The sequence below is a fragment of the Anomaloglossus baeobatrachus genome, chromosome 10 (genome assembly GCF_048569485.1).
Source record: "Anomaloglossus baeobatrachus isolate aAnoBae1 chromosome 10, aAnoBae1.hap1, whole genome shotgun sequence".
NCBI lineage: Eukaryota > Metazoa > Chordata > Amphibia > Anura > Aromobatidae > Anomaloglossus > Anomaloglossus baeobatrachus.
In genome coordinates, this window is record NC_134362.1 from 169,753,964 (window position 1) to 169,780,213 (window position 26,250).

Here is a 26,250-nt window from a genome sequence, read left to right on the forward strand (position 1 = left end):
TAGAGAGAGGGATAGAGAGAGGGATAGAGAGAGGGATAGAGAGAGGGATAGAGAGAGGGATAGAGAGAGGGATAGAGAGAGGGATAGAGAGATAGAGGGATAGATAGATAATAGAGGGATAGATATTCCAGCTTTATTTATGATGTTTCCCCCCACACACTGCACTTCTCGCGGCCAGTAATGTGTTCACATCACCGGCCGTGAGAAATGTCCTGTAGTTACCCGCAGCCACGCTCAGGAGCCGCATTCAGCACTCGCTCACTGACCCGTGGAGAACTGTCACACGCGGCTGGAGCAGGGCTGGAAGCGCCGGGGGACATCGCTGTGGATTACGTTGGAGCTGTGTCTGGGAGGGGTTAATACACTGGAGAAAGAGGGGGCTTTTTGTCTTTTATTCAAAATAAAGGATTTTTCGGTTTGTGAGTGTTTCTTTACTTTCACTTTCAGATTAGTGACGGCGTGTCAGACGCTGCCATCACTAATCTTGGACTTAGTGGCAGCTATTAGTTGCCGTTAACTCCATATTACCTGGATTGCCCCCCGCATCATGGCATCTGGAGGAGCCGGTAACACGCCGGGATTGTCGCATAATGGATGCGACAGTCCCGGGGCAGCTGCGGCTGATATTCCCAGCTGCGGGAGGGGGAGGGGGCATTAACCCTGTCCCTCGCTCTCCCCAGCCTGAGAATACTGGGCCGCCGCTGTGTGCTTACCCGGCTGGACGGTAAAAATACGGCGGAGCCCACGCTTTTTTTTTCTCTTCTCCTTCCTCTTCCTGTCCTAGTGACATCACTTCCCTGCAAAACGCAGTGCAGGGAAGTACACAATGTCCCGAAAACGCAAAATAACGCAGGAATAACGCAGGAATAACGCAGGAATAACGCACATCACTTGCTACCTGCGTTATTCCTGCGCTATTTCATGATTACATTACAGTCAATGGAGTGAAATAACGCAGTTAGCTGCAGAAAAGAAGTGACGGCTCATTCTTTTTCTTAAGAAAATCTACTGAAAGAATTTTCTTAAGAAAAAAGAAGGGAATTTTGTTTACTTACCGTAAATTCCTTTTCTTCTAGCTCCTATTGGGAGACCCAGACAATTGAGTGTATAGCTTCTGCCTCCGGAGGCCACACAAAGTATTACACTTTAAAAGTGTAACCCCTCCCCTCTGCCTATACACCCTCCCGTGCATCACGGGCCCATCAGTTTTGGTGCAAAAGCAGGAAGGAGGAAACTTATAAATTGGTCTAAGGTAAAATCAATCCGAAGGATGTTCGGAGAACTGAAACCATGAACCAAAAGAACAATTCAACATGAACAACATGTGTACACAAAAGAACAACAGCCCGAAGGGCACAGGGGCGGGTGCTGGGTCTCCCAATAGGAGCTAGAAGAAAAGGAATTTACGGTAAGTAAACAAAATTCCCTTCTTCTTTGTCGCTCCATTGGGAGACCCAGACAATTGGGACGTCCAAAAGCAGTCCCTGGGTGGGTAAAAGAATACCTTAATAAAAAAAAAGAGCCGAAACGGCCCCCTCTTACAGGTGGGCAACCGCCGCCTGAAGGACTCGCCTACCTAGACTGGCGTCTGCCGAAGCATAGGCATGCACCTGATAGTGTTTCGTGAAAGTGTGCAGACTAGACCAGGTAGCTGCCTGACACACCTGCTGAGCCGTAGCCTGGTGCCGCAGTGCCCAGGACGCACCCACGGCTCTGGTAGAATGGGCTTTCAACCCTGAAGGAAGTGGAAGCCCCGAAGAACGGTAGGATTCAAGAATCGGTTCCTTGATCCATCGAGCCAAGGTTGACTTGGAAGCCTGCGAACCCTTACGCTGGCCAGCGATAAGGACAAAGAGGGCATCTGAGCGGCGCAGGGGCGCCGTGCGAGACACGTAGAGCCGGAGTGCTCTCACTAAGTCTAATGAGTGCAAATCATTTTCACATTGGTGAACTGGATGAGGGTAAAATGAAGGTAAGGAGATATCCTGATTGAGATGAAAAGAGGATACCACCTTAGGGAGAAATTCCGGTACCGGACGTAGAACCACCTTATCCTGGTGAAAAACCAGGAAGGGGGCTTTGCATGACAGCGCTGCCAGTTCCGACACTCTACGGAGCGATGTAACTGCCACTAGAAATGCCACCTTTTGCGAAAGACGTGATAAAGAAACTTCCCGCAGCGGCTCGAAAGGTGGTTTCTGAAGAGCCGTTAGCACCCTATTGAGGTCCCAGGGTTCCAGCGGACGCTTGTAAGGTGGGACTATGTGGCAAACTCCCTGCAGGAACGTGCGAACCTGCGGAAGTCTGGCTAGACGCTTTTGAAAAAATACGGAAAGCGCCGATACTTGTCCCTTAAGAGAGCCGAGAGACAAACCCTTGTCCATTCCGGATTGAAGGAATGAAAGAAAAGTGGGTAAGGCAAAGGGCCAGGGCGTAACACCCTTGTCAGAGCACCAGGACAAGAAGATCCTCCAAGATCTGTGATAGATCTTGGCGGACGTTGGTTTCCTGGCCTGTCTCATAGTGGCAATGACATCTTGAGATAACCCTGAGGACGCTAGGATCCAGGACTCAATGGCCACACAGTCAGGTTGAGGGCCGCAGAATTCAGATGGAAAAACGGCCCTTGAGACAGCAAGTCTGGACGGTCTGGGAGCGCCCACGGTTGACCCACCGTGAGATGCCATAGATCCGGGTACCACGACCGCCTCGGCCAGTCTGGAGCGACGAGAATGGCGCGATGACAGTCGGACCTGATTTTTCGCAACACTCTGGGGAGCATCGCCAGAGGAGGAAACACATAGGGAAGTCGAAACTGCGACCAATCCTGAATTAATGCGTCCGCCGCCAGAGCTCTGTGATCTTGAGACCGGGCCATGAATGCCGGGACTTTGTTGTTGTGCCGTGACGCCATGAGATCGACGTCCGGCGTCCCCCAGCGGCGACAGATCTCTCGAAACACGTCTGGGTGAAGAGACCATTCCCCCGCGTCCATGCCCTGTCGGCTGAGAAAATCTGCTTCCCAGTTTTCTACTCCCGGGATGTACACTGCGGAGATGGTGGAGGCTGTGGCTTCCACCCATTGCAGAATTCGTCGGACTTCCTGGAAGGCTTGACGACTGCGAGTGCCGCCTTGGTGGTTGATGTAAGCGACGGCCGTGGCGTTGTCCGACTGGATTCGGATCTGCCTGCCCTCCAGCCACCGATGAAAGGCCAATAGGGCTAGATACACTGCCCTTATCTCCAGAATATTGATCTGAAGGGATGACTATCGGAGTCCAGGTTCCCTGAGCCCTGTGGTGGAGAAAAACCGCCCCCCACCCTGACAGGCTCGCGTCCGTCGTGACCACAGCCCAGGTGGGGGGTAGGAAGGATTTCCCCTGCGACAGAGAGTTGGGAAGGAGCCACCATTGAAGTGACGTCTTGGTTGCAAGGGAAAGAGACGTTCCTGTCGAGTGAAGTCGACCTCCTGTCCCATTTTCGGAGAATTTCCCACTGGAGTGGCCGCAGATGGAATTGCGCGAACGGCACTGCCTCCATCGCTGCCACCATCTTCCCCAGGAAGTGCATGAGGCGCCTCAAGGGGTGTGACTGACCCCGAAGAAGAGATTGCACCCCTGCCTGCAGAGAAAGCTGTTTGTCCCGCAGTAGCATGACTAACGCTGACTGAGTATGAAACTCCATCCCAAGGTACGTCAGTGATTGGGTCGGTGTCAACTGGGATGTTGGGAAGTTGATTATCCACCCGAACTGCTGGAGAGTCGCCAGAGCGACGGAAAGGCTGTTTTGACACGCCAACTGAGAGGGTGCCCTGACCAGGAGATCGTCTAAGTAGGGAATCACCGAGTGGCCCTGAGAGTGTAGGACCGCCACCACAGATGCCATGACCTTGGTGAACACCCGTGGGGCTGTCGCCAGGCCGAAAGGCAATGCCACGAACTGAAGGTGTTCGTCCCTGATGGCGAAGCGCAAAAAGCGTTGATGTTCGGGTGCGATCGGCACATGGAGATAAGCATCCTTGATGTCGATCGATGCTAGGAAGTCTCCTTGTGACATTGAAGCGATGACAGAGCGGAGAGATTCCATCCGAAACCGTCTGGTGCTCACATGTCTGCTGAAGAAACGAGTCGGAGGACGAGAGCTGAACTCTATCCTGTAACCGTGAGACAGAATGTCTCTCACCCAGCGGTCTTGAACATGTGGCCACCAGGCGTCGCAAAAGCGGGAGAGCCTGCCACCGACCGAGGATGCGGTTCTGGGATGCCGAGAGTCATGAGGAGGCCGCCTTGGAAGCAGTGCCTCCTGCGGCCTTTTGGGGGCGTGACTTAGCCCGCCACGCATAGGAGTTCCTCTGGCCCTTCTCCGGCCTGCTGGACGAAGAGGATTGGGGCTTGGCGGAGGGACGAAAGGACCGAAACCTCGATTGGATCTGTCGTTGCTGAGGTCTCTTTGGCTTAGACTGGGGCAAGGAGGAGTCCTTTCCCGTAGATTGCTTAATAATCTCATCCAATCGTTCGCCAAACAATCGGTCGCCAGTAAACGGCAAACCGGTTAAAAACCTCTTGGAAGCAGAGTCTGCCTTCCATTCGCGCAGCCACATGGCCCTGCGGACTGCCACAGAGTTAGCGGATGCCACCGCTGTACGGCTAGCAGAGTCTAAGACTGCGTTCATGGCATAGGAAGAAGAAACTGACGCCTGGGAAGTCAAAGACGTAACCTGCGGAGCAGAATTACGTGTGACCGCATTAATCTCAGCCAGACAATCTGAGATAGCTTGTAGTGCCCACACGGCTGCAAAGGCCGGGGCAAAAGACGCTCCCGTGGCTTCATAGATGGATTTCATCAGGAGCTCTATCTGCCTGTCAGTGGCATCCTTTAGCGATGATCCATCTGCAACCGATACCACAGATCTAGCCGCCAATCTAGAGACTGGGGGATCCACCTTGGGACATTGAGCCCAACCCTTGACAACGTCAGGAGGGAAGGGGTAATGTGTGTCAGTAAGGCGCTTAGTAAAGCGCTTGTCCGGAACCGCTCTGGGCTTCTGGACAGCATCTCTGAAGTTAGAGTGATCGAAAAACGCACTCCGTGTACGTTTGGGGAACCGAAACTGGTGTTTCTCCTGCTGAGAAGCCGACTCCTCTACAGGTGGCAGTGGGGGAGACAGATCTAACACCTGGTTGATGGACGAGATAAGATCATTTACTATAGCGTCCACGTCAGGTGTATCAAGATTGAGGGCAACGTCAGTGTCAGTGCCCTGAGCTGCGACGTCTGCCTCGTCCTCCAGAGAGTCTTCACGCTGGGAACCTGAGTAACGTGAAGAAGTCGGGGAAGATTCCCAGCGTGCCCGCTTAGCCGGTCTGGGACTGTGGTCCGGGCCGGAGTCCTCCACGTGAGACCTAGGGCCCCCTCTGGGAACGTGCTGCGGCGCAGGCAGAGAGGGGCCTGGGGGTGAAGATCCAACAGGGCCCGGGGCCTGTGTAGGGACCGGTCTGGACTGCAAGGCTTCAAGCAGCTTGGCAGACCATTTGTCCATAGACTGAGCCATGGACTGTGAGAGTGACTCAGAGTTTTTCAGCAAAAGCTGCAAACTCTGTCCCTGCCGCCTGGACAGGGAGAGCAACGGATTCTACCTGAGCCGAGGGGCCCACTAGTGACCGAGGCTCTGGTTGTGGAAGCAAAACAGGGGTCGAGCATTGCTCACAGTGAGGGTAGGTGGAACCTGCAGGTAACTTAGCCGCACAAGAGGTACAGGTCACAAAATAACCCTGTGTCTTGGCCCCCTTGCTCCTTGTGGACGACATGCTGTTGTCTCCTAGGAGAGTGATCACTGAGGGTATATGGGGAGGGTATACAGCCCGACCGAACAGAAATATATAAATATATATGGTATCTATTCCGGCACCCTGAGGGGACCAGCACCGGGTGACCGGTGTGGCTTACCGACCGCTAAAAAGCGGGGTGTGTGTCCTCCAGATTCCCGCCCTTATCCCTGATAGACAGGCCCGGGGGCGGGAGTTTTGCAACTAGGCCGCAATTGAAGCCGGGGACTAAATTTAATACCGCGGCCGACAAACAGGCGCGGTCGGCGCGGAAGTCCGCCGACCGTCACAAATAAGCAGCTGCTGCAGCGTCCGGGATGTAGGCGCTCCATGCACATCCCCCATGGGGGTACAGAGTACCTTAGTGATGCAGGGCCCGGTCCCTGAGGATAAACAGACTCCTGTCCGACAGCTTCCCCCAGGGGCTGCGGAGGGAGCACGGTCCCAGTGACTGGATGACCGCTGAGGATCCCACTTCTCCCAGAGCCGCTAAGGGATGGTGAAGGAGACGGCATGAGGCTCCTGCCTTTGTACCCACAATGGGTACCTCAACCTTAACAGCACCGCCGACAAAGTGGGGTGAGAAGGGAACATGCCGGGGGCCCCGTGGGGGCCCACTTTTCTTCCAACCGATATAACTAAAATGAGAAGATGAGTGGATGTGTGCCTCCTTCCACACAAAGCATAAAACTGAGGAGCCCGTGATGCACGGGAGGGTGTATAGGCAGAGGGGAGGGGTTACACTTTTTAAAGTGTAATACTTTGTGTGGCCTCCGGAGGCAGAAGCTATACACCCAATTGTCTGGGTCTCCCAATGGAGCGACAAAGAAACGCAGTGTGCGCACAGCTAATTTTTTTCCCCCATAGGTTTTGCTGGGGACTGTCTGCAGAAAGATTACAAGAATTTCTCAAGAAATTTCTGCAGCAAAAACGGACCAAAAACGCAGGTAAAAAACGCAGTGTGTGAACATAGCCTTATTATTGCATACCAGTCTATGACAGCGGAATAGCACAAGTAATTGGAAGATTAAGTTGTAGCCGGTGGATTTAGGGAGGACATAAACACTCACCTGCCAATTTCTCAGCCAAGCATCCTAACACTGCGGTTGTGTTCCGGTGCTTGGCAGGATTGGTGGAGTCTTGGACCGCCGTGGCCGCACTTAGATTTAATTTCTCCGTCAGCTTCTGTAGGGCGTCCTGTGAAGATATATGATGGGTGGCTCAGTAATCACTCTAGGATAAGTATCTGTAAAATGAGACGTGGCTGCTCCTGGCATCGGGACGAGGCAGTAAACACTCCGCGGTCTATCCTGATGCACCGCACGTCTCAATAACGGGGCTGGGTCCCAGGAGAGGAGATAGGTTGCTGATCGCTGGTGGTCCCACTGCTGAGACCCCCACTGCTGACGAGAACAGGGGTCCTTCATCCAATTTCTGGGGGGACACTGGACCCCCAATCCCACGACCTGAGGTGGTGGGGAATTTGCACAGGAAACCTCAACGATCAGCAACTGCCTGGGATTGACACTATATACGGCGTCAGCCATCTTCAATTAACCCTCCATCTCCCAGACACAAACAGTGATGATGAAACCGTGGCAGGTTTTTATAATGTGATTAGGGCTTGCTCGGCAGCTTTCATTATGGCAATTTATTCGGAGCCGAAAAGAACCAGATGAAACCTACTTTTGTTGGCAGCGGACACTCATCCAGGAGCAATGTGATGACGGCCGGACCCAGAGGATCTTCTAATGGAATGACTCTAATGAGGGACTGCACTACATCCAGCCAGCCATTATCTGTAGGGGGAAAAGCAGAGCGCTCAGTGATGCCATAAAGGAGGAGAAAGCAACTGACCGCAGGACAACCCCCAGCAGGCTCAGGACAAGAAAGGAGTGTGTTCTTAGGATAAAGCGTTACTATTACATCACGAGAGCCGACTCAAGGCGTTTACAGATCCCCATGTATGGTGACTGTTCCTAGGAGCACTTCTTTCACAATCCCTCTGGGTAAACAGGCTACCGGTACCCGAGGAACAAGCAAAATGCTTGTTCGTTGGGTGAAACGATTGATCAGTCTTCATTCTCGGCAGCACATTGTCCTATCTAAACACGACTTGTGCTGCTGAGAACAATGGCCGCATATCTGTATTGTATACTGAGAGTTCAGTGCACATCTGATTTTTACTGGTCGGTGGTCATTTAATAGCGGGATTATACAAGTATCAGGTCCGTGGCTCTTTATTTCAGGTGAAAATGGACCCCAGAGGTGCAGAGAATCAGACCCCAACCAATCTAATAATGATCGGACATTCGTCTCTAACAACCAGAAAACCCCTTTAAAAGGTGGATTTCTTTAATATATGGCTCAGTAGGCACTGGCCAAATTAATTTGTAAGACTTGACGCCCGTACGGTCACTTACCGTATAAAATACATAACAGGCGGGCCTAATAGATAAGAAAAAGATTAAAAGGGTATAAAAAAAACAAATAAAAAAAATTAGTACCTGTTTCTGCCATTTCATGCAAAGTGATCATGGAATATGGAGGCTCCTGGTCACTGCAAAGCAAATGTTACAAATAGTGATTGGTTTTCAATGAAAAAGGACAAAACATCTCACGGATTCATCATCATCAGTCAGTGATAGAAAGGTAACAGGTGAATCAGATTCTTTACAAAAATGAAGAGCAAAATTAGATGATGGTAGGTACAGATTAGATTGTTGTGCCATAAATAAGGCAATGTTCACACAGGGCGTTTTTTTGGTGCTTTTTTTTGGCTGCAAAGCACCAGTGTCATTTGTCTGCAACCCTTGTTTAAGTAGTTTCATTTGGAAAAAAAAAAAAAATAAATCGCCCTATGTGAACATAGCTTTAAAAGGGAACCAATCACCAGGAGTTTTGTCTAGAACCTAAAGCTAGTGCTATACTGGCACTATCAGGCTGATTCTCTACATACAGTGCTATACTGGCACTATCAGGCTGATTCTCTACATACAGTGCTATACTGGCCCTATCAGGCTGATTCTCTACATACAGTGCTATACTGGCACTATCAGGCTGATTCTATACATACAGTGCTATACTGGCACTATCAGGCTGATTTTATACATACCTGTAGTGGTCAGCTCGGATGTTTAGGTTTTGAAATCCAAGAAAGTAAAGTTTATAAAATCGGCAGCTTCTTGAGTGACAGCAGCTGCCGATCAGATAATAACTGGGGGGGTATTCAGCGTTATCCCCTTCCCCTGTTAGAATTAGCATAACTATTATACAAACTATTCACTTTTTCCCTTTGCAGGACTTGTGCTGATGTCATACCCCATGTGACCAGAAGGGGCGTGGCCTCAGTCAACAGAAAAATGTTGCTTCCCGGTATCAGCTTTGTTGGCTGAGGCCCTGCCTCTTCTGGTCACATGGGTATGACCTCACACAGGTCCTGCTAGGTCAATGGTATAATACTTATGCTAATTCTAACAGGGGGAGGGGATAACTATGAATTCCCCCCAGATATTATCTGATCCTCAGCTGCTGTCACTCAAGAAGCTTACTGATTTTATAAACTTTACTTTCTTGGGTTTCAAAACCTAAACATCCGAGCTGACCACTACAGGTATGTATAGAATCAGCGAGTACAGCACTGGCTTTAGCTTATATATGAAAATCCTGGTGATTGGTTCCCTTTAAAGTCAGGGCTCTTTTTGGAGCTCCCATAGAAATTAATTCAGCCTCAAGTTTCAGCAGCCGGACCTGTCCATCAGGGAGGAATTTTATTTTTGGAGGAGGGGTAATGCATTTGGATATGACTCTAGTCTCAAAATCTCTGCTTGCGGTCAATAATTGGAAATATTCAATGTTAAAAGGGAGGTTATCCAGGGACCCCCAAAGCCACTGGAAGTCAACAGTGCACATGATGTTACGACCCCACACGACAGCCAGGTATTGTTCTGGCAAGTGGATGGTGGTGGTGGGGTGTTGTACATTACTGTTACTGCGGATTTCAGATATGGAAGTGAGTGGTGCCTGATGACCCCTTTAAACCCTGGATGGTTAAAGGGAACCTGTCACAACATTTTCGGCCTATAAGCTGTATATAAAAGCCCAGTGGTGCGACCACTAGCACTGGGCTCTAATATATACAGCATGTTAGAATACTGTATAAGAGCCCAGGCCGCTGTGTAGAAGGTAAAAATCACTTTATGATACTCACCTAGAAGGACGCTCCGGTGCACAAAAGTCGGTTGGGTGGCGCTGTTCTCCGGGACCGGCGCCTCTCCTTTTGGGCATCTTTGTCTTCCTTATTCTGAAGCCGCGGTGCATGAGGCGTCTATGTCATACACACGCGCCAGCATTGAGGTCCTGCGCATGCGCACTGAGCAGGGCAGATCAAAGTGTGCCTGCGCAGGACCTCAATGTCGGCGCGTGTTTATGACATAGACGTGTCATGCACTGCAGCTTCAGAATAAGGAAGACAAAGATGGCCGAAAGGGGAAGCGCCGGTCCCGGAGAACGGAGACACCCATCCGACTGTTTTGCAGCGGAGCGACCTTCTAGGTGAGTATCATAAAAGTGAATTTTATGTTATACAGCACAGCTTATATACAGCATGTTAGAATGCTGTATATAAGAGCCCACTGGTGGTGGCCGCAGCTAAAATGTGTTGACAGGTTCCCTATATAATAAAACACATGCTTCACTAAAGCTTCCTTGCAAAACTAGTCTTGTTGAATTGGGGTTTTTTTTTGTTTTTTTTTTATATAAGCCCATAACCTTTAAAATCAAATTGTGCTTTATTCACCCTCCCCGGGTCCAGCACCAGTCTCCTCTGATGCTCTCGGGTATCTTCAGCTCTGATGTCATGTCAGAAGCACTACAGCCAATCCCCGACTAGATTATGCCTTTGATCCCGTGATTGGGTTGATCTCATATCAAATAGCGGAGAAATAGTGAAGACTCAGAGCTGGACCTGGGAAGGGGGGGGTGGGGTAAACAAGTTCCTGGGAAAAGAGGTCTTTTGAAAACCCCTTCAAAAAGGGGATGGCCACATTCTGAAATCTGCTCCATGGGTCAGATCCATCCAGATTGCTGGAACAGTAATATGCTGCAATTTCTATGGAGAAAGTCTTTGCGAGACAAACCACAATGGCTTCCTTCATAAACCACTTAAAACAACCTAGGAGGGATAGGAACTACTAAGAAAGATTCCCAGATCCCCACAAAAAAAAAAAAAAAATCTGACTTACTTGTCTACAAGAGTTCTTATGACGGCCAAAGTATCCAGCACCAGGCCGTCCACGTTGGGCTTTTTCCTCCGTGGCTCGTGTGGTCCCCTTCCTCTCCTTGGGGGTCTTACTGGGTCTCTTGGACGGTTTCTAGATTCACTGACCGGTACAATACGGTTCTCGGTGTGTTGGCTGGGCGAGTCTACATTGTCCTCCACCCCGCTATCTTCTCTGCAAACGCAGTTGTTCCCCATGTTACTGGTCCCCGACTGTTCATTTAAATGGACTGGATGAAGCCCAAAGTGCAGCAGAAAACCTCGCACAAGGCCCCTGCTAGCGTGAAATGCAATCCAAGCGAGCACAATCATCTAGGACGCTGGACATGTCGCAGCTGCACCATCAGGAATCCGGCTCGTCTCCATCCTCGTCTTCAGAGTGCCGGGAGGTCCGATCCCCGATATTATCTGGGGCAAGGATCCATCTCCAACACAGGACCGGAGGAAGAAGAAGGCGTCCGTCCAGAAAGTGCTGAAAATAAGAAGACAGACCCATGAACTAAAGGTTAGGATCATTTATTCCATGATTAAAATGACGGCAGCATATCATCTCATGGCCATTCCTGACTGATGACATCCAGTGACTTTGTAGTGGAAGGCATGTCCGACAGAGGAGCAATCAAATCAGCCGAAATACTAAAGCAAGAGGGGCGAGCGCTAAGGTGTCACTCCTTTCTACAGGCTTTGGGTCGAGGCCATCATTCTGCAACCCGTATTCTCCTATAAAATGGATCTGTCATCAGATTTCACACTATAAACTGCATGATTTAATAAATTGACCTGATGGGTCCAGATATAGTCTAACTGCCATCTGCAGCTTGTACTGAGCAGAGCGAGATCTCAGCAGCTGCAGCAGGGAGGAGGGACACTGAGAAGCTGTCAAGTCACACTAGGTGGGCAGAGATTTGGTGTAGCCTTCATAAAGATAAGATCATAACAGATATTATAACATAAATATTGAAAGGAATTACACCAGCCTCATCAGGTCTAAGCTCTCGCTATATTGAAGTGTATAGTTTGTATAAAACTTTAAGAAGCATTTTCATTTCAGTAAGTGATGTAGTTTTGCTAGAATAGGCCATAACATACAAAATTAGAAAAAAAAAAAAAAAAAAAAAAAAAAAAAAAAAAAAGAAGAAGAAGGGGGGGGGGGTGTACAGCACCGCTCAGAGGTGGTGGTGGGGGGGGGGCGAACACAGCGCCGCTCAGAAAGTGGGGGGGGGCACACAGCGCCGCTCAGAAAGTGGGGGGGGGGGGGCACACACAGCGCCGCTCAGAAAGTGTGGGGGGGGGGGCACACACAGCGCCGCTCAGAAAGTGGGGGGGGGGGGGCACACACAGCTCCGCTCAGAAAGTGGGGGGGGGCACACACAGCGCCGCTCAGAAAGTGGGGGGGGGCACACAGCGCCGCTCAGAAAGTGGGGGGGGGGGGGGCACACACAGCGCCGCTCAGAAAGTGTGGGGGGGGGGGCACACACAGCGCCGCTCAGAAAGTGGGGGGGGGGGGGCACACACAGCTCCGCTCAGAAAGTGGGGGGGGGGGGGCGCACACAGCGCCGCTCAGAAAGTGGGGGGGGGGGGCACACAGCACCGCTCAGAAAGTGTGTGGGGGGGGGGCACACACAGCACCGCTCAGAAAGTGGGGGGGGGGGCACACACAGCGCCGCTCAGAAAGTGGGGGGGGGGCACACACAGCGCCGCTCAGAAAGTGGGGGGGGGTCGCACACAGCGCCGCTCAGAAAGGTGGGGGGGCACACACAGCGCCGCTCAGAAAGGTGTGCACACACAGCGCCGCTCAGAAAGGGGGGGGGCACACACAGCGCCGCTCAGAAAGGGGGGGGGCACACACAGCGCCGCTCAGAAAGGGGGGGGGCACACACAGCGCCGCTCAGAAAGGGGGGGGGGGCACACACAGCGCCGCTCAGAAAGGGGGGGGGGGCACACACAGCGCCGCTCAGGAAGGGGGGGGGGCACACACAGCGCCGCTCAGGAAGGGGGGGGGCACACACAGCGCCGCTCAGGAAGGGGGGGGGCACACAGCGTTGTTCCCACCTACAATTCCCTGGGAAAAACCTTTTCCTCCCATCAAAGCATCAAAAAATAAATAAAATAGAAAATAAATAAAAATTGCTCCAGATTAGGAAAAAAAAAAAAAGAAGAAATCCTGGAAAACCCATCCACTGGGAATTAAAAATGAAAAAATAAATAGCCAATGATGGAATTATAACCAGTACTCGGCACTTTGGTGGTCTCAGTCAGTCCTTTTTTTTCCTGTAGCGATGACATGCCGTATACCCACATGACCGCTGCAGTCAATCACGGCCCATAGCGGCAGATCATGTACGGCACGTAACCCGCCCGCTGAGGCCAGCGATTGGCTGCAGTGATCCTATTGCCAGTAAGCAAAGACCGGTTGGGACCATGGATGTTTGCTGACGTTTATTGGGGGTCCCAGTGGTGGTTGGATTTAATAAGAATAATCTGGGCGAAAAAATGAGAGATAAAAGGGGCGGGTGTGTCTCCAGAAATTTAACATCAAAGGCCATAAGATGACGAAAGTTACTGTCTGTACTATGGCACGGGGCCAGGTACACTCCCCTGAGAGGGGAACAAAGGCTTCCCTAGGGGCACGATCCTGCGCAGCACCGCAATCTACAGCAGCAGAGCCGTACAGGAGATTATTAAGAAATATAAATTAAGAACATACACAATGTGAATTGACCCAAGTTGGGTTTTGTTTTTTTTGTTAAATTACTCGTATGTCCATTTATACTGCAGATTTAACAGTTATCAGCCGCAGATTATAATTCAGTCTGGATTATTCCCCTCTTCATTAGATGGGGATTTTTAGGGATAGTGTTTGTAAACACAACAGCTTTTGCAATTTACATCCATTCTTGAGACATTAATGCTTTTCTTTCCAGCTCGTTGTCTAGGAAACCGACCACCGCTGCCGTCAACATGGCCGGGATTAGGAGGAAGACAGCGATCCTGGCCAGCTTCAAAGCCAAGCTCAATAGAAGAGAGCTTGTAAGCTCTGCGCACGTAGAAGGCGCCGAGGTGGTCGGTCTCCAAGGTAACGAGCTGGAAGCAAAGAAGAGAAAAAGGGTTAAGATCTCAACTAAGCAGTAAATGGCAGACCTGCCTGTATTTACAAGTTTAATGCATCAATACAGATGGGATTAACCCTTTAAATACACGGGCAGGAGCCTTTGATTGCCAGCAGCTAAGAGGGGCTCAGGGGTCCCAAAATGGGGAATGTCCATATACAAAGACTTATAAAAGGGGTCATCACCCACCCTCATCAATGCAGAGGGCAGTGGTGGGCTATTGATAGGGGATAACTTTGGGGCGCCTATCGACACCACCTCACCAGCGCCCCCCAATGGGCGAAAAGCACTGAAAATTTCAATTAAAGGGATATCCACTCCATATTGACCCGCTAACAGCGGATACGTCCTAGCGACCCTTACGGTGACTGGTGACACCGTGTTGCTATGACAACCAGAAGTCATGTCCTTACCATGCAGTACACGGCTCCACCTGTTATGTCAGGCCTCCACAGGGAATGCCACAGCAGCACAGAGGATGTCCTGCTCACATCTCACGCCTCATCAGCAGGACAAAGAAGCAGGAGACACAATGAAGGGCTGGGCACCTGCCATGCGCTGCTGCCCCCTCCCCACCACCGCCACACATGAAGGTACAGGGGGGCCTCTCCCCGTTATAAGGCTCTCTCTCTATAACGCGCACTTCCTGTTTCCTTCTCGCTCTAGAAGACAAGACCAATCGTGACGCGACCAGCCGGGAAGTCAGTTGTATTTTCTGCGCATGCTCACAGCCTTCTTTCCCTTACTGAAGTCGGGGCGGCCATCTTTATTTAGACGCGCAGCGATTGGTCGGAGTCTTCAGACAGGCAAGCTGGGATTGGTTCGTGGGTGACGTCAGCAGGGATTTCATTGGTCGGTACAAGGTAGTAAGGCTCGCGTTCATTGGCTGGAAGCGTTATAGGCTATACTGTAGTTTGTGCTGGAGAGTGATCAGTGTGAGTGCAGAAAAAGGGGAAAAGGCAAAGGTAAGAAAAGGGGCTCAGTGCGAGGAGTGAGGGGTCAGAAGCGGGGACCCGGGGGACATGCGGGCCGAGAGCAGGACGAGGAGGGGGGGGACACGGGGCCGAGAGCAGGACGAGGAGGGGGGGGACACGGGGGCTGAGAGCAGGACGAGGAGGGGGGGGCACGGGGGATGAGAGCAGGAGGAGGGGGGGGACACGGGGGCTGAGAGCAGGACGAGGAGGGGGGGACACGGGGCTGAGAGCAGGACGAGGAGGGGGGGGACACGGGGCTGAGAGCAGGACGAGGAGGGGGGGGGACACGGGGGCTGAGAGCAGGACGAGGAGGGGGGGGGACACGGGGGCTGAGAGCAGGACGAGGAGGGGGGGGGACACGGGGGCTGAGAGCAGGACGAGGAGGGGGGGAACATGGGGGCTGAGAGCAGGACGAGGAGGGGGGGGGCACGGGGGCTGAGAGCAGGACGAGGAGGGGGGGGGGCACGGGGGCTGAGAGCAGGACGAGGAGGGGGGGGACACGGGGGCTGAGAGCAGGACGAGGAGGGGGGGCACGGGGGTTGAGTGCTGGACGGGATTGGGCGTCACGGGGGCTAAGAGCAGGACAGGAGGGACACAGGAGCTGAGAGCACAACAGGAGGGGGAGACATTGGGGATGAGAGCAGGATGGTGGGGGGGCAAGAGACAGAGGGCAGGAAGAGACGGGGACGGGCTGAGAGCAGGACAGGGAGAGTGGAGGGAGAGAGCAGGACGGGAATGGGAGCAGGGCGAACATGGGGCAGAGCAGGACGGGGGGGATAAGAGGGAGATCAGGGGTGAGAGACACGGGGCAGAGCAGGACGGGGGGGATAAGAGGGAGATCAGTGGTGAGAGACACGGGGCAGAGCAGGACGGGGGGGATGAGAGGGAGATCAGTGGTGAGAGACACGGGGCAGAGCAGGACGGGGGGGATGAGAGGGAGATCAGGGGTGAGAGACACGGGGCAGAGCAGGACGGGGGGCATGAGAGGGAGAGCAGGGGTGAGAGACACGGGGCAGAGCAGGACGGGGGGGATAAGAGGGAGAGCAGGGGTGGGAGACACGGGGCAGAGCAGGACGGGGGGGGATAAGAGGGAGAGCAGGGGTGGGAGACACGGGGCAGAGCAGGACGGGGGGGATAAGAGGGAGAGCAGGGGTGGGAGACACGGGGCAGAGCAGGACGGGGGGGGATAAGAGGGAGATCAGGGGTGGGAGACGCAGAAAAACAAAATGACGCAGATGACAATTGTTTTTTGGTGCAGATACATGTAGCAACAAAAAAAAAAAACAACAACAATGGAAAAGTAAATAAATCCTGAGTTCAGTGTGAATTTCTGCTGTAGATCTATAATACACTCGGGTCACTGCCTGTTTCCACCCCTGGTTTTTGTTTTTCCGCAGGGGCTCAGCATGGACGGACATGAAGGGGATCTGGTTATAAACAAAAGGTTTGTAACAGAATCAGAAATAGAGGAAAGACGAAAGAAAAGGCAGGAAGAATGGGAAAAGGTGCGGAAGCCGGAAGACCCAGAAGGTACCGGGGATAACTGCTGCTTGCTTTATATGAGGGATGTACATTTTATTAGCCGACATTCCCGTGGCTGTAATCGCCGACATTTAGCTCTTCTAACTGGTGAAGCTTCCATTGCTTACAGAGAGCTGGTAAAATCAATAGTTTGCCATGTATCACATCACTCCAGAGCAAGACTGCAGGTCCCCCCTTGATATCCATTTATTTACGCTGCATGCTGGCCTGAATATGCAAGGGGGTGACAGTGCAAAAAGGACTGATCCTGGTGATATCTGTTCATCAGAATCGTGCCAGCACTATGGGTGCTGGAACTTCCATCCCCTTATTTGTCCAGTGGTTTGTCTCCCCTGCCTCTTATGGTGATTTTTTTTTTTTTACATTTATTTATGTATACAATTTTTGTATGTGGATTACACTGACATATTTATTTTTTTTATCAATGACAGAGTGCCCAGAGGAAGTGTATGACCCCCGGTCTTTATATGAAAAGCTTCAGGAGCAGAAAGAGAAGAAACAGCAGGAATTTGAGGAAAAATTAAAATTCAGTAAGAAGTTTTTCTCTTCTTGTCCGATCAGACATAGACCCCTGTAGTTTTAGCAAATATTTGCGATCTCCGTGGATCGGAGCTTCTCACTTGTCGAAAGTTGCAAGTTACAATGAGAAAAAATGAGAAAAAATGACCTGTTGAAAAATTACCTATTAAATGGGTTGTCTCCTAAAGTTTATTGGGGTGGGTTTTTTTTTTGTTATTTATTATTTATAATATTTTTTATTTTTAAAGGTTATTTATGGGTGGGGTGATAAAATTAAGGATAAGTATGCTTTTTTTTTTTTTTTTTTTTTTTTTTTTTTTACACCCTTAACGTTTAAAATAAAGGAATTCTTATCTTGTCCTTTTATTATTATTAATAATAATTAATAATAATATTTTTAGTTTTCATTCATTTATTTATTTATTTAAGAAAATATGGTCCGAGGTTTAGAAGAAGATGAATCAAACTTTCTTTCTGAAGTTTCAAGGAAACAAGAATTGCTGGAAAAACAAAGGCGAGATGAGGAACGACAAGAGTTAATTGAATTTAGAATATCCTTTTATAAACCGAACAATTGGGAATGTGATGCTCGAATGGCAGATAAATGGCTTCTAAGTCATGTACTGGGCCGCTGGCCGCTGCAATCCGCCCCACAACATCACTTTTATATGTGGCCACCGCAAGAAAATGAAGGATTTCTCCCAGAAAATTCTTGAATTACACATGTTTTGTTTATTTCCCTTGTGTGTATTCGAACAATACAAAATAGAAAACAGGGAAAAAGAGGCAAATTAGAGATAATTTCACAGAAAACCCCCAAAATGGTCCAGACAAAATTGTTGTCCCCCCTCAACTTAATATTTGGTTGTGCATCCTTTAACCGTTGGACTAAATATCTGCAATTAGTCGCTTCCTATAACCGTCCACAAGCTTCTTACTCCTCTTAAGTAGAATTTTGGACTCTTCTTTATAAACTGCTCCAGGTCTCTCATATCTGAAGACGTCTTCTCTTCTCACAACAGCAATTTTAAGATCTCTCCACAGGTGTCAATGGGATCCAGACTCATTGCAGCCACTACAGACTCTCCAGCGCTTTGTTTCCATCCATTTCTGGGGTCTGGGGACCCATGACCTAGGACGCAAACCCAGTTTTCTGACACTGGGCACTACACTGCCACTCAAAATCCTTTGGTAATCTTCAGATTTAATGACACCTTGCACACAATCAAGGCTCCAGTGCCAGAGACTGCAAAACAACCCCAAAACATCTTTGAGCCTCCACCATATGTGACTGTAGGTGCTGTGTTCTTTTCTTTTGTAGGCCTAATTCCGCTTTCGGTAAACAGTACAATGCTGTGCTTTACCAAAAAGCTCTATCTTGGTCTCATCTGTCCACAAGATGCTTTCCAAGAAGGATTTTGGTTACTCACACACATGTTGGCAAACTGCAGTCTAGCTCTTTATGTCTCTGTGTCAGCAGTGGGGTCCTCCTGGGCCTCCTCCATAGCATTTCATCCAAACACAGACTGATAGTTCACGCTGACACTGTTGCCCCCTGAGCCTGCAGGACAGCTTGAATTTTTTTTGGAACTTGAGTGGGGGCGGCTTTTCTACCATCCGGACCATCCTGCATTGCAACCTCTCATGCTGTCCAGGGAGATTCGCTACAGTGCCATGAATTGTGACCTCAAGTCCTCAAGCTGTTCTCCATGCTTAGTGTGGCACACACAGACACACAATGCAAAGATCAGGTCAACTTCTCCCCTTTTTATGTGGTTTCAGGTGTGATTTTTATATTGCCCACACCTGTTACTTGCCACAGATGACTTTGATGAGCATCGCATACTTGAAACAAAAGTTATTTACCCACAATTTTTGAAAGGTACCAACTATTCTGTCCAGCCCATTTTTTGTTTTGTGTGAAATTATGTCGAATTCGCCTTTTTCTTATTATTTTTTTTTTTTTTTTTAAATTTTTGTATTGTTCCAATACACAAAAAAGGAAATAGACATGTGCATAACATAGCGTGTAATTGCAAGAATTTCCTGGGAGAAAAACTTCATTTTCCTGGCACAATTTCAAGGATGCCATCACTTTCACTAAGGCCCCCCTTCACATATCCGTGATTCCGTACATATGACCTCTGTTTTCATACGTGCCGGAGACATTGACATACGCAAACCCATTAAAATCAATGGGTCTGCTCACACATCAGTGTTTTCAGAAGGACTATGTGTCTGTGTGTTCCGCATGGAGACAAGTCTGTTTTTCTCCGGCAGTACTGATGTCACACGGCCCGCACTGATGTGATCCGTGTGACACGTACCGGAGAAAACACGTATTCTTGAAATAAAATTATTTTCTATACGCGCCTGTCTCCAGCGCTGCTGTCTTCGGTGCTGCTGTCACTTGCTTCCGGGCCCGCTCGTTATGCACATGAATATTCACTGCACTGCGAAGCAGTGAATATTCATGAGCATAATGAGTGGGAAGCAAGTGACAGCAGCATCGGGGACAGGTGAGTAAAAAGTTCCTGATCTCTGTGTGCTGTGACGGAGAACACACGAGTGCCAAAATCACGGCACATTGAGGGCCATACACACCTTCAACAAGGCCGTTAAAAACGAGTGTTTTTCAACGGGTGTGTGAAAGAGGCTGAACACAATTTTTCTTTATCGTTCCTATGGGAGACCCAGACCATGGGTGTATAGCTTCTGCCTCCGGAGGACACACAAAGTACTACACTCAAAACGTGTAGCTCCTCCCTCCTAGCATATACACCCCCCTGGTAGCCAGTCCTAGCCAGTTCATTGCTTTGTGTTTCAGGAGGTCACACACACATGCATTCTCTGATTTTTGATTTTTGATTTTTCCTTCTGGATCAAAGATTTGGAAGAAAAGCGGGTCCAGCTGGACTCCCGGCATGTCCCTTCTCACCCCACTGTGTCGGCGGTGCTGTTAAGGTTGATTTTCCAAGGCTGGAGCCTTCTCATGCCGCGCTCCTTCACCATCCCATGCTGGGGCTCTGGCTTGAAGTGGGAGCCAACACGGTTCTCACTGCTTTGCAGGAGACCGGTCTCCATCCGCAGCCCTTTTTTCAGGATCCTGCTGGACGGAGCTATCACCCCCCAGGGACCTGGCAACCTGCGTCTCACAAGCTAAGTATATGAGACGTTATTACCACAGAAAGTGGTCTTTCCAGGGGTCCTTTATATTTATTTATTGGGGGAGTGTGTTTTATGTTTTGTGTTAACGTTTCCGGCCGGTTCTCCAGTTTTCACTGGAGAACTGCGCCGATGGTGCCTGCACGCCGGCCGCATGTTTTACTCTAGGCCCCGGCTTCGCCTGAGGCCTAGTTTCGGTTTCCACTGTCTCTGCTTGTCAGTCAGGCAGAGGGACAGTGTGGCTCCGCCCAACGGCTGCGCAGCATAGGGAAGGGGACACTCCTCACTGAGGAAGGATTCCCTCCCCTGGCTACCTCATTTGCCGCTCTCAGAGTCGCCCCCGCCCCCTCTCCTCGCTCCGGTCGCCATTTTCTCAGCGTTCTCTGTGCCTGCATAGGCACAGAGATTCCACATTGTGACAAGTGGGGGCCTGGGCTGAGGGACTGGGGGGCACAGACATGTCTGTTTAAACGATCTGGCAGCCACAACCTCCGGTTTGTGCAGCTGCTTATTTTATGTTTATATATGCTGGGGGCCATTCTAGAACAGAGCCCCCACCTCTGCAGCATGTCTCACAGAGCGAGGCTGCAGGCTGTTTTTATTATCCACTGCAGGTAGTCTCGTACGGCTGTACCGAGCTCATAACCACTGTGGCCCCTCAGCTTGGAGGCTCATTAGTGGTCCCTCCAGCTGCTCCGGCTTCGGTGGCTGACCCCTGGTTTGGCTGGAGTCCTATTTCCAGGGGTCGGCTGTCCCGGCATCTGCTGAGCATGCAGCCCCCTTCTCAGGGCGTTTCTGCTACAGCTCGCTCAGCAAGGCTCACAGAGGACTCTCCTTCTGGTCTCAGACCCCGTCCTCCTGACAGGGAGACGCAGGGTCCCCTGTCCTCCCCGTCCTGCAGCTCTGATTACGAGCTGACTCACTGGACGAGGAGGATGTCTCTACCAGGGGCTCGGACGCTACTTTATGTACCATTGATCCGTCCGTAGGTGACGCAGATGCTAATGATTGGATTGCGTCCATTATACTTGTACTGGACCTCCATCCGCCTGTATCAGGGGAGTATTCCCCGCTGGCAGAAAGGCATCAGTATACCTTTAACAGGACAAGGAGTGTGTTCCTTAACCACTCCAGTTTTCAGCCCACTGTGTCCAAGCCCACAGCCTGTCCTGTCAGACCCCAAAGCGGGGTTCTGCTGCCTGTTTCCCCCTCCCATCAGAGGTGGTCAAGGAGTGAGCTCATTCGCCAAGGGTGGTCCCTCCGGTGTCTAGACTTTCAGCCCGGATAGTTGTATCAGTGGCTGACGGCACCTCTATAAGGATCCCACGGTACATTAATTTTGTACTGGACCTCAATCCGCCGGAGTTACCTTGCCTAGGAGAACACAATGTGTGTTCCTTAACCACTCCAGTTTTCAGGCCACTGTGACCAAGCCCAGGGTCCGCTCTGACAGTCGCTTCCCAGGAAGCGTAATTCTGAGGACTGTTTTTTCCCCTGTCCACCAATGGTGGTCAAGAAGTGGGCTCATTCACCTCAGGTGGCTCAGCCCGGACCGTTATGTCAGTGGCTGATGGCTCCTCACTTAAGGTTTTGCGGTCCGCCCGGTTGTCCTTCTGGCCAAATCTGTATGGGGGCAGCAGGAGCTTCGTTCTCCTCAGCTTTACAGCAGTGCGGTTTTTTTGTAGCCTTCTCTGCTTCTCTAGAGGAGATGCATTCCCTCACAGGGACTCATTCTGTCCAAGTCCACTCTGACTTCGAACCAGAGGTTCCCAGAGACGCAATTCGAGACTCTGTCGGCACTTGTGAAGCTGCTCTTAGTCGAACAGTAGTCCCTCCGCTGGCGGTCGACGTCGTTCTATCAGACACCGAATACAGGTGCTGGTCAGATGGTGGCGTCAATGGAAGCGATTCCTTGCCCAGTTTCTCCTGCGTCCTCTGAGACTGGATGTTTTCCGCTGTACAAGCGAACTTCCTCCTTCCACGGGGTGGTGGCTTCGCCACTGACCAGGGGCTCGTTTCAGTGGTGGCTTCGGCGACTCTGTCTCAGGGACGCTCCTTCCTGGCCCCGTCCCGGGTGATCCTCACCAGGATGCTAGTCTATCCGCCTTGGGAGCAGTATATCTCCACCGTGGAGCGCAGGGCGCTTGGACTCTGTCCGAATCAGCCCTCTGGATCAATGTGCTGGAAATCAGAGCTGTATTTCTAGCTCTCTAAGCCTTTCACCATCTGTTGGCGGGCTAGGCACATTCGAGTCCAGTCGGACAACGTGACAGCGTTTTCCTACATCAACTTCCAGGGCGGGACACTCAGCCGCCCTGGCAATGTTGGCGGCTCAACGCATTCTTCAGTGGACGAGGGACTCCTAGTCCCACCGTATCCGCAGCCCACATCCTAGATGTGAAAACTGCGAGGCAGACTATTTCAGCTGTCCAACCGTGGTCCACGATCCTCAGGTTTTGCGGCAGACGCACTGGTTCATGTTTGGTCCCAGTTTCGTCTCTTTTACGTATTCACCCCTCTAGCTCTTGTCCAGAGTCCTGCGCAAGATCAGTAAAGAGGGCCGTCGGGTCATTCTCATACTCCAGACTGACCCAGGCAGGCTTGGTACCCTGTCCTGCTCCTTCTGTCCGTTGGGTTGCCATGGCATCTTCCGGACCGTCCAGACCTTTTCTCAAAAGGTCCGTTTTTTTCCGCCAGAATTCTGGACTTTCAGATTGACGGCGTAGCTCTTGAGTCCTGGATCTTGACGACTTCTGGTATCCTTCCTGAAGTCATCTCCACTATGACTCTAGCTCCAAAGTGTCCTTTGACCTTTTTGGCCTTGCCGACCCTCCTGTCCCTTCCACAGTCCGGTCTACAGCTAGGACTATCCCTCATTAAGGGACAGGTCTCGGCTCTGTCAGTGTGTGCCAGCGGCGTATCGTCCGGCTGGCCTCCGGTGCGCTCCTTCAAGGGCGCATCTCACATCATTCCGCCTTTCCGGCGGCCTATGGAGCCCCGGGACCTTAATCCGGTCCTCACGGTTCCCGGAAACCCCCCTTTGCGCCTCTTAGGGAGGTTTCTTTGTTTCATCTTTCACAGAAAGTAGTCTTTCTAGTGGCCATAATTTCCCGCCAGAAAGTTCTGGCTGCACTTCGGAGTCACCCCCTTTTTTGGTCTTTTGCATCAAGACGAGGGTGGTCTCCGTCCGACTCCGGACTTTTTCCCTAAGGTGGTTACTGCTTCCACCTTATCCGGGGCAATTTTCCTGCCTTCCTTTTGTCCGGCTCCTGTTCATCGCTTTGAGGAAGCGTTGCATATCCTGGATCTGGTGCGGGCGCTCCGGATCTATGTGTCTCGCACCGCCGTTATTAGGCGGTGCACCTCTCTCTGGTGCTGACCGCTAGTCAGCGTAGCGGTCTCTCGGCTTCTAAGCCGACCCTGGTTCGTTGGCTTAGGTCGGCCATTTCCGAGGCCTACAAATGTACTCAAGTGCCTTCCCCGCCGGGGATCAGGGCACACTTGATCAGACCTGTCGGTGCCTTTTGGGCTTTCAGGCACCAGGCTACGGCTCAGTAGGTCTGTCAGACTGCAGCTTGGATTAGTCTGCATACTTTTTCGAAGCACTACCCAAGGCATGCTCATGCTTTGGCAGACGCGGGCTTGGGCAGACGCATCTTTCATGCGTCTGTCGCCCATTTGTGAAGTTAGGTTTCGCCTGCTTCTCAGTTGTCTGTTTATTCCCACCCATGGACTGCTTTGGAACATCCCATGGTCTGGGTCTCCCATAGGAACGATAAAGAAAAAGAGAATTTTGTTACTTACCATAAATTCTTTTTCTTGAGGTTCCGTCATGGGAGACCCAGCACCCTCCCTATTGCCTGTTGGCAGGTTTCTTGTTCCGTGTGTCTTCACCGGCTGTTGTTGTTGTAGACAGAGGTTCCGGTTCTTCCGGGTTTTACTCTGGCTCTTCTTGTGGGTGAATGTCCTCCTTCAGCTTTTGCACTAAACTGGCTAGGACTGGCTAGCAGGGGGTGTATATGCTAGGAGGGAGGAGCTACACGTTTTGAGTGTAGTACTTTGTGTGTCCTCCGGAGGCAGAAGCTATACACCCATGGTCTGGGTCTCCCATGACGGAACTACAAGAAAAAGAATTTACGGTAAGTAACAAAATTCTCTTTTTTTAAAAAAAAAAAAATCTAAATTCAGGAGTCTTAAGACTTTTCCTCCTTTTTTTGTTTTTTTGATTTATGGCTTCAATTATGAAAACTGTTTATATTCTTAATTGTCTTGGCCCACAATGCACGGACTATAGCCGGCACATCCACAGAACATAAGAAGAGGGAGACCGAGAAGAAGCCACTGACAAACCCCCTCGAGAACAAGAATAAGTTTTCTCAGTCAAAGTTGCTGGCAGGGGCAGTTCGGCACAGAAGGTTAGTCTACATTGCTGAAGTGTTTTTATAAGATTTGTACCCTATCCATAAAATTGGGACCTCAATGATCCAGAGAACAGGTATAAATTGAATGTAGCAGAGGTTGACCTGCTTCACCTCCGCTCTGTTTAGTGCCTCTTTCGGGATCAGTGAGAGTCCCAGCATTCGAATCTTCGGCGATCAGGAAGATGTTGGTCTTGATTCAAACCCTTTAAATATTTTTTTTAATTTGCATATAACAATGTGTAATATCTGTTTTTCAGCAATTCAGAAAGTTCCAGTGCAAAGAAATTAAAACTTGAGCAGGAACACGAAAAGTTAAAAGGTATGCATTGTTAACCTGGAGGTGTCTGGGTGTGTGCCAGTGTGTGTATAGCATTTTGTTTCCATGTTGTTGGCTGCAGTTTGTGACCTTTCTTGCATACATACCATGGTGTTTTGTGTTTTCAGAGAGCCACTCCAGCTCTGTCGACAGCTCCTCTACCACCGTCACTCGAGTTCATTGCCCTCCGGCCTCCATCTGTATTGGAATCTTACCCGGGCTTGGCGCCTATTCAGGAAGCAGCGATTCGGAGTCCAGCTCGGACAGCGAAACCACAATAAACAACATGGGGAAGATTGTCTCCTCCGTATTTCGCTCAGGCACATTCCTCGATGCACCTTAAACCAGGAATAATTGCCATCGGTGACCCCAGCAGTGGTGCCATCTGCTCACATGTAGAATATGGACACAGTCTCTGCATATAAGCTGCGGAGTGCCCAGACATCCTCGCTCTTACTACCCATAAGAATAGATTTCTTTTGTGCAGTGCGGTTTTCAGCTTAAGAGCTTATTAAAGCAATCTTGGTAAAGCGAGGTGTGTGCTCATGTCAACTCTGCTGCAAATACAAGACATCCATTCCACAACCTCTCCTTCAGTCCCTATACAGAGTGTCCACCGCCATTAACTTGAGAACGGCGGCAGCTATAGGCATAGAAGTGGTGTCTAGGTATAGTAAAGTAGCCATGCACTATGCAATGAAACCACCTATAGTGCCACCTGGTGGAAAACAACGGAGTTAGCATTTTTATCTCGAAAACGGAACGAGATAGAGAAAGAAAGTGAATTACAAAGTTGTAGGGCATCAACAATTAAATACGAATCGACACCTTGCATACAGAAATGCTATGATATGAAACCCATGACACCCCCCAAAATATTGAATGCTGGTCATGCATATGGCGCTCATTTAACTTTGATGCTCAAAGTGGCCCCCGTCAGCTGCAATGCACATCGCTTACTGACGTTCCGCCGTCTCCTAGGCAACAGATCTGCGGCCTAGGAGAGGAGTGCCAGAGCAAGGAGAAATGTCTCCTCTGCTCCAACACAACTTTGAACTGCCGACGCGATCACACCGGTAGTTCAAAGTGGCTGAATGTGG

General features: G+C 50.5%; 2 protein-coding genes across 2 annotated transcripts in view; one reads left to right on the top strand and one right to left on the bottom strand.

Annotated features, from left to right (window-relative positions):
- RSPRY1 (ring finger and SPRY domain containing 1) overlaps positions 1-14,919 on the bottom strand; it is an 86,306-nt gene extending 71,387 nt beyond the window's left edge. Inside the window, exons 1-5 of the mRNA XM_075326888.1 lie at positions 14,627-14,919; positions 11,069-11,575; positions 8,333-8,385; positions 7,512-7,624; positions 6,896-7,022 (exon numbers count right to left, since the gene is read on the bottom strand). Of these exons, the coding sequence (XP_075183003.1) occupies positions 6,896-7,022; positions 7,512-7,624; positions 8,333-8,385; positions 11,069-11,415 (640 nt within the window). The 5' untranslated portion in view covers positions 11,416-11,575; positions 14,627-14,919. The remainder of the gene's footprint in view (positions 1-6,895; positions 7,023-7,511; positions 7,625-8,332; positions 8,386-11,068; positions 11,576-14,626) is intronic.
- A 163-nt stretch (positions 14,920-15,082) lies between these two features.
- PSME3IP1 (proteasome activator subunit 3 interacting protein 1) lies at positions 15,083-25,678 on the top strand. Its single transcript, XM_075326889.1, has 7 exons — positions 15,083-15,178; positions 16,585-16,717; positions 17,161-17,259; positions 17,678-17,799; positions 24,692-24,828; positions 25,092-25,153; positions 25,279-25,678. The coding sequence occupies exons 2-7, from the start codon at positions 16,594-16,596 to the stop codon at positions 25,491-25,493; spliced, it is 759 nt and encodes a 252-aa protein (XP_075183004.1). The 5' UTR covers positions 15,083-15,178; positions 16,585-16,593; the 3' UTR covers positions 25,494-25,678.
- Positions 25,679-26,250: the final 572 nt, after the last annotated feature.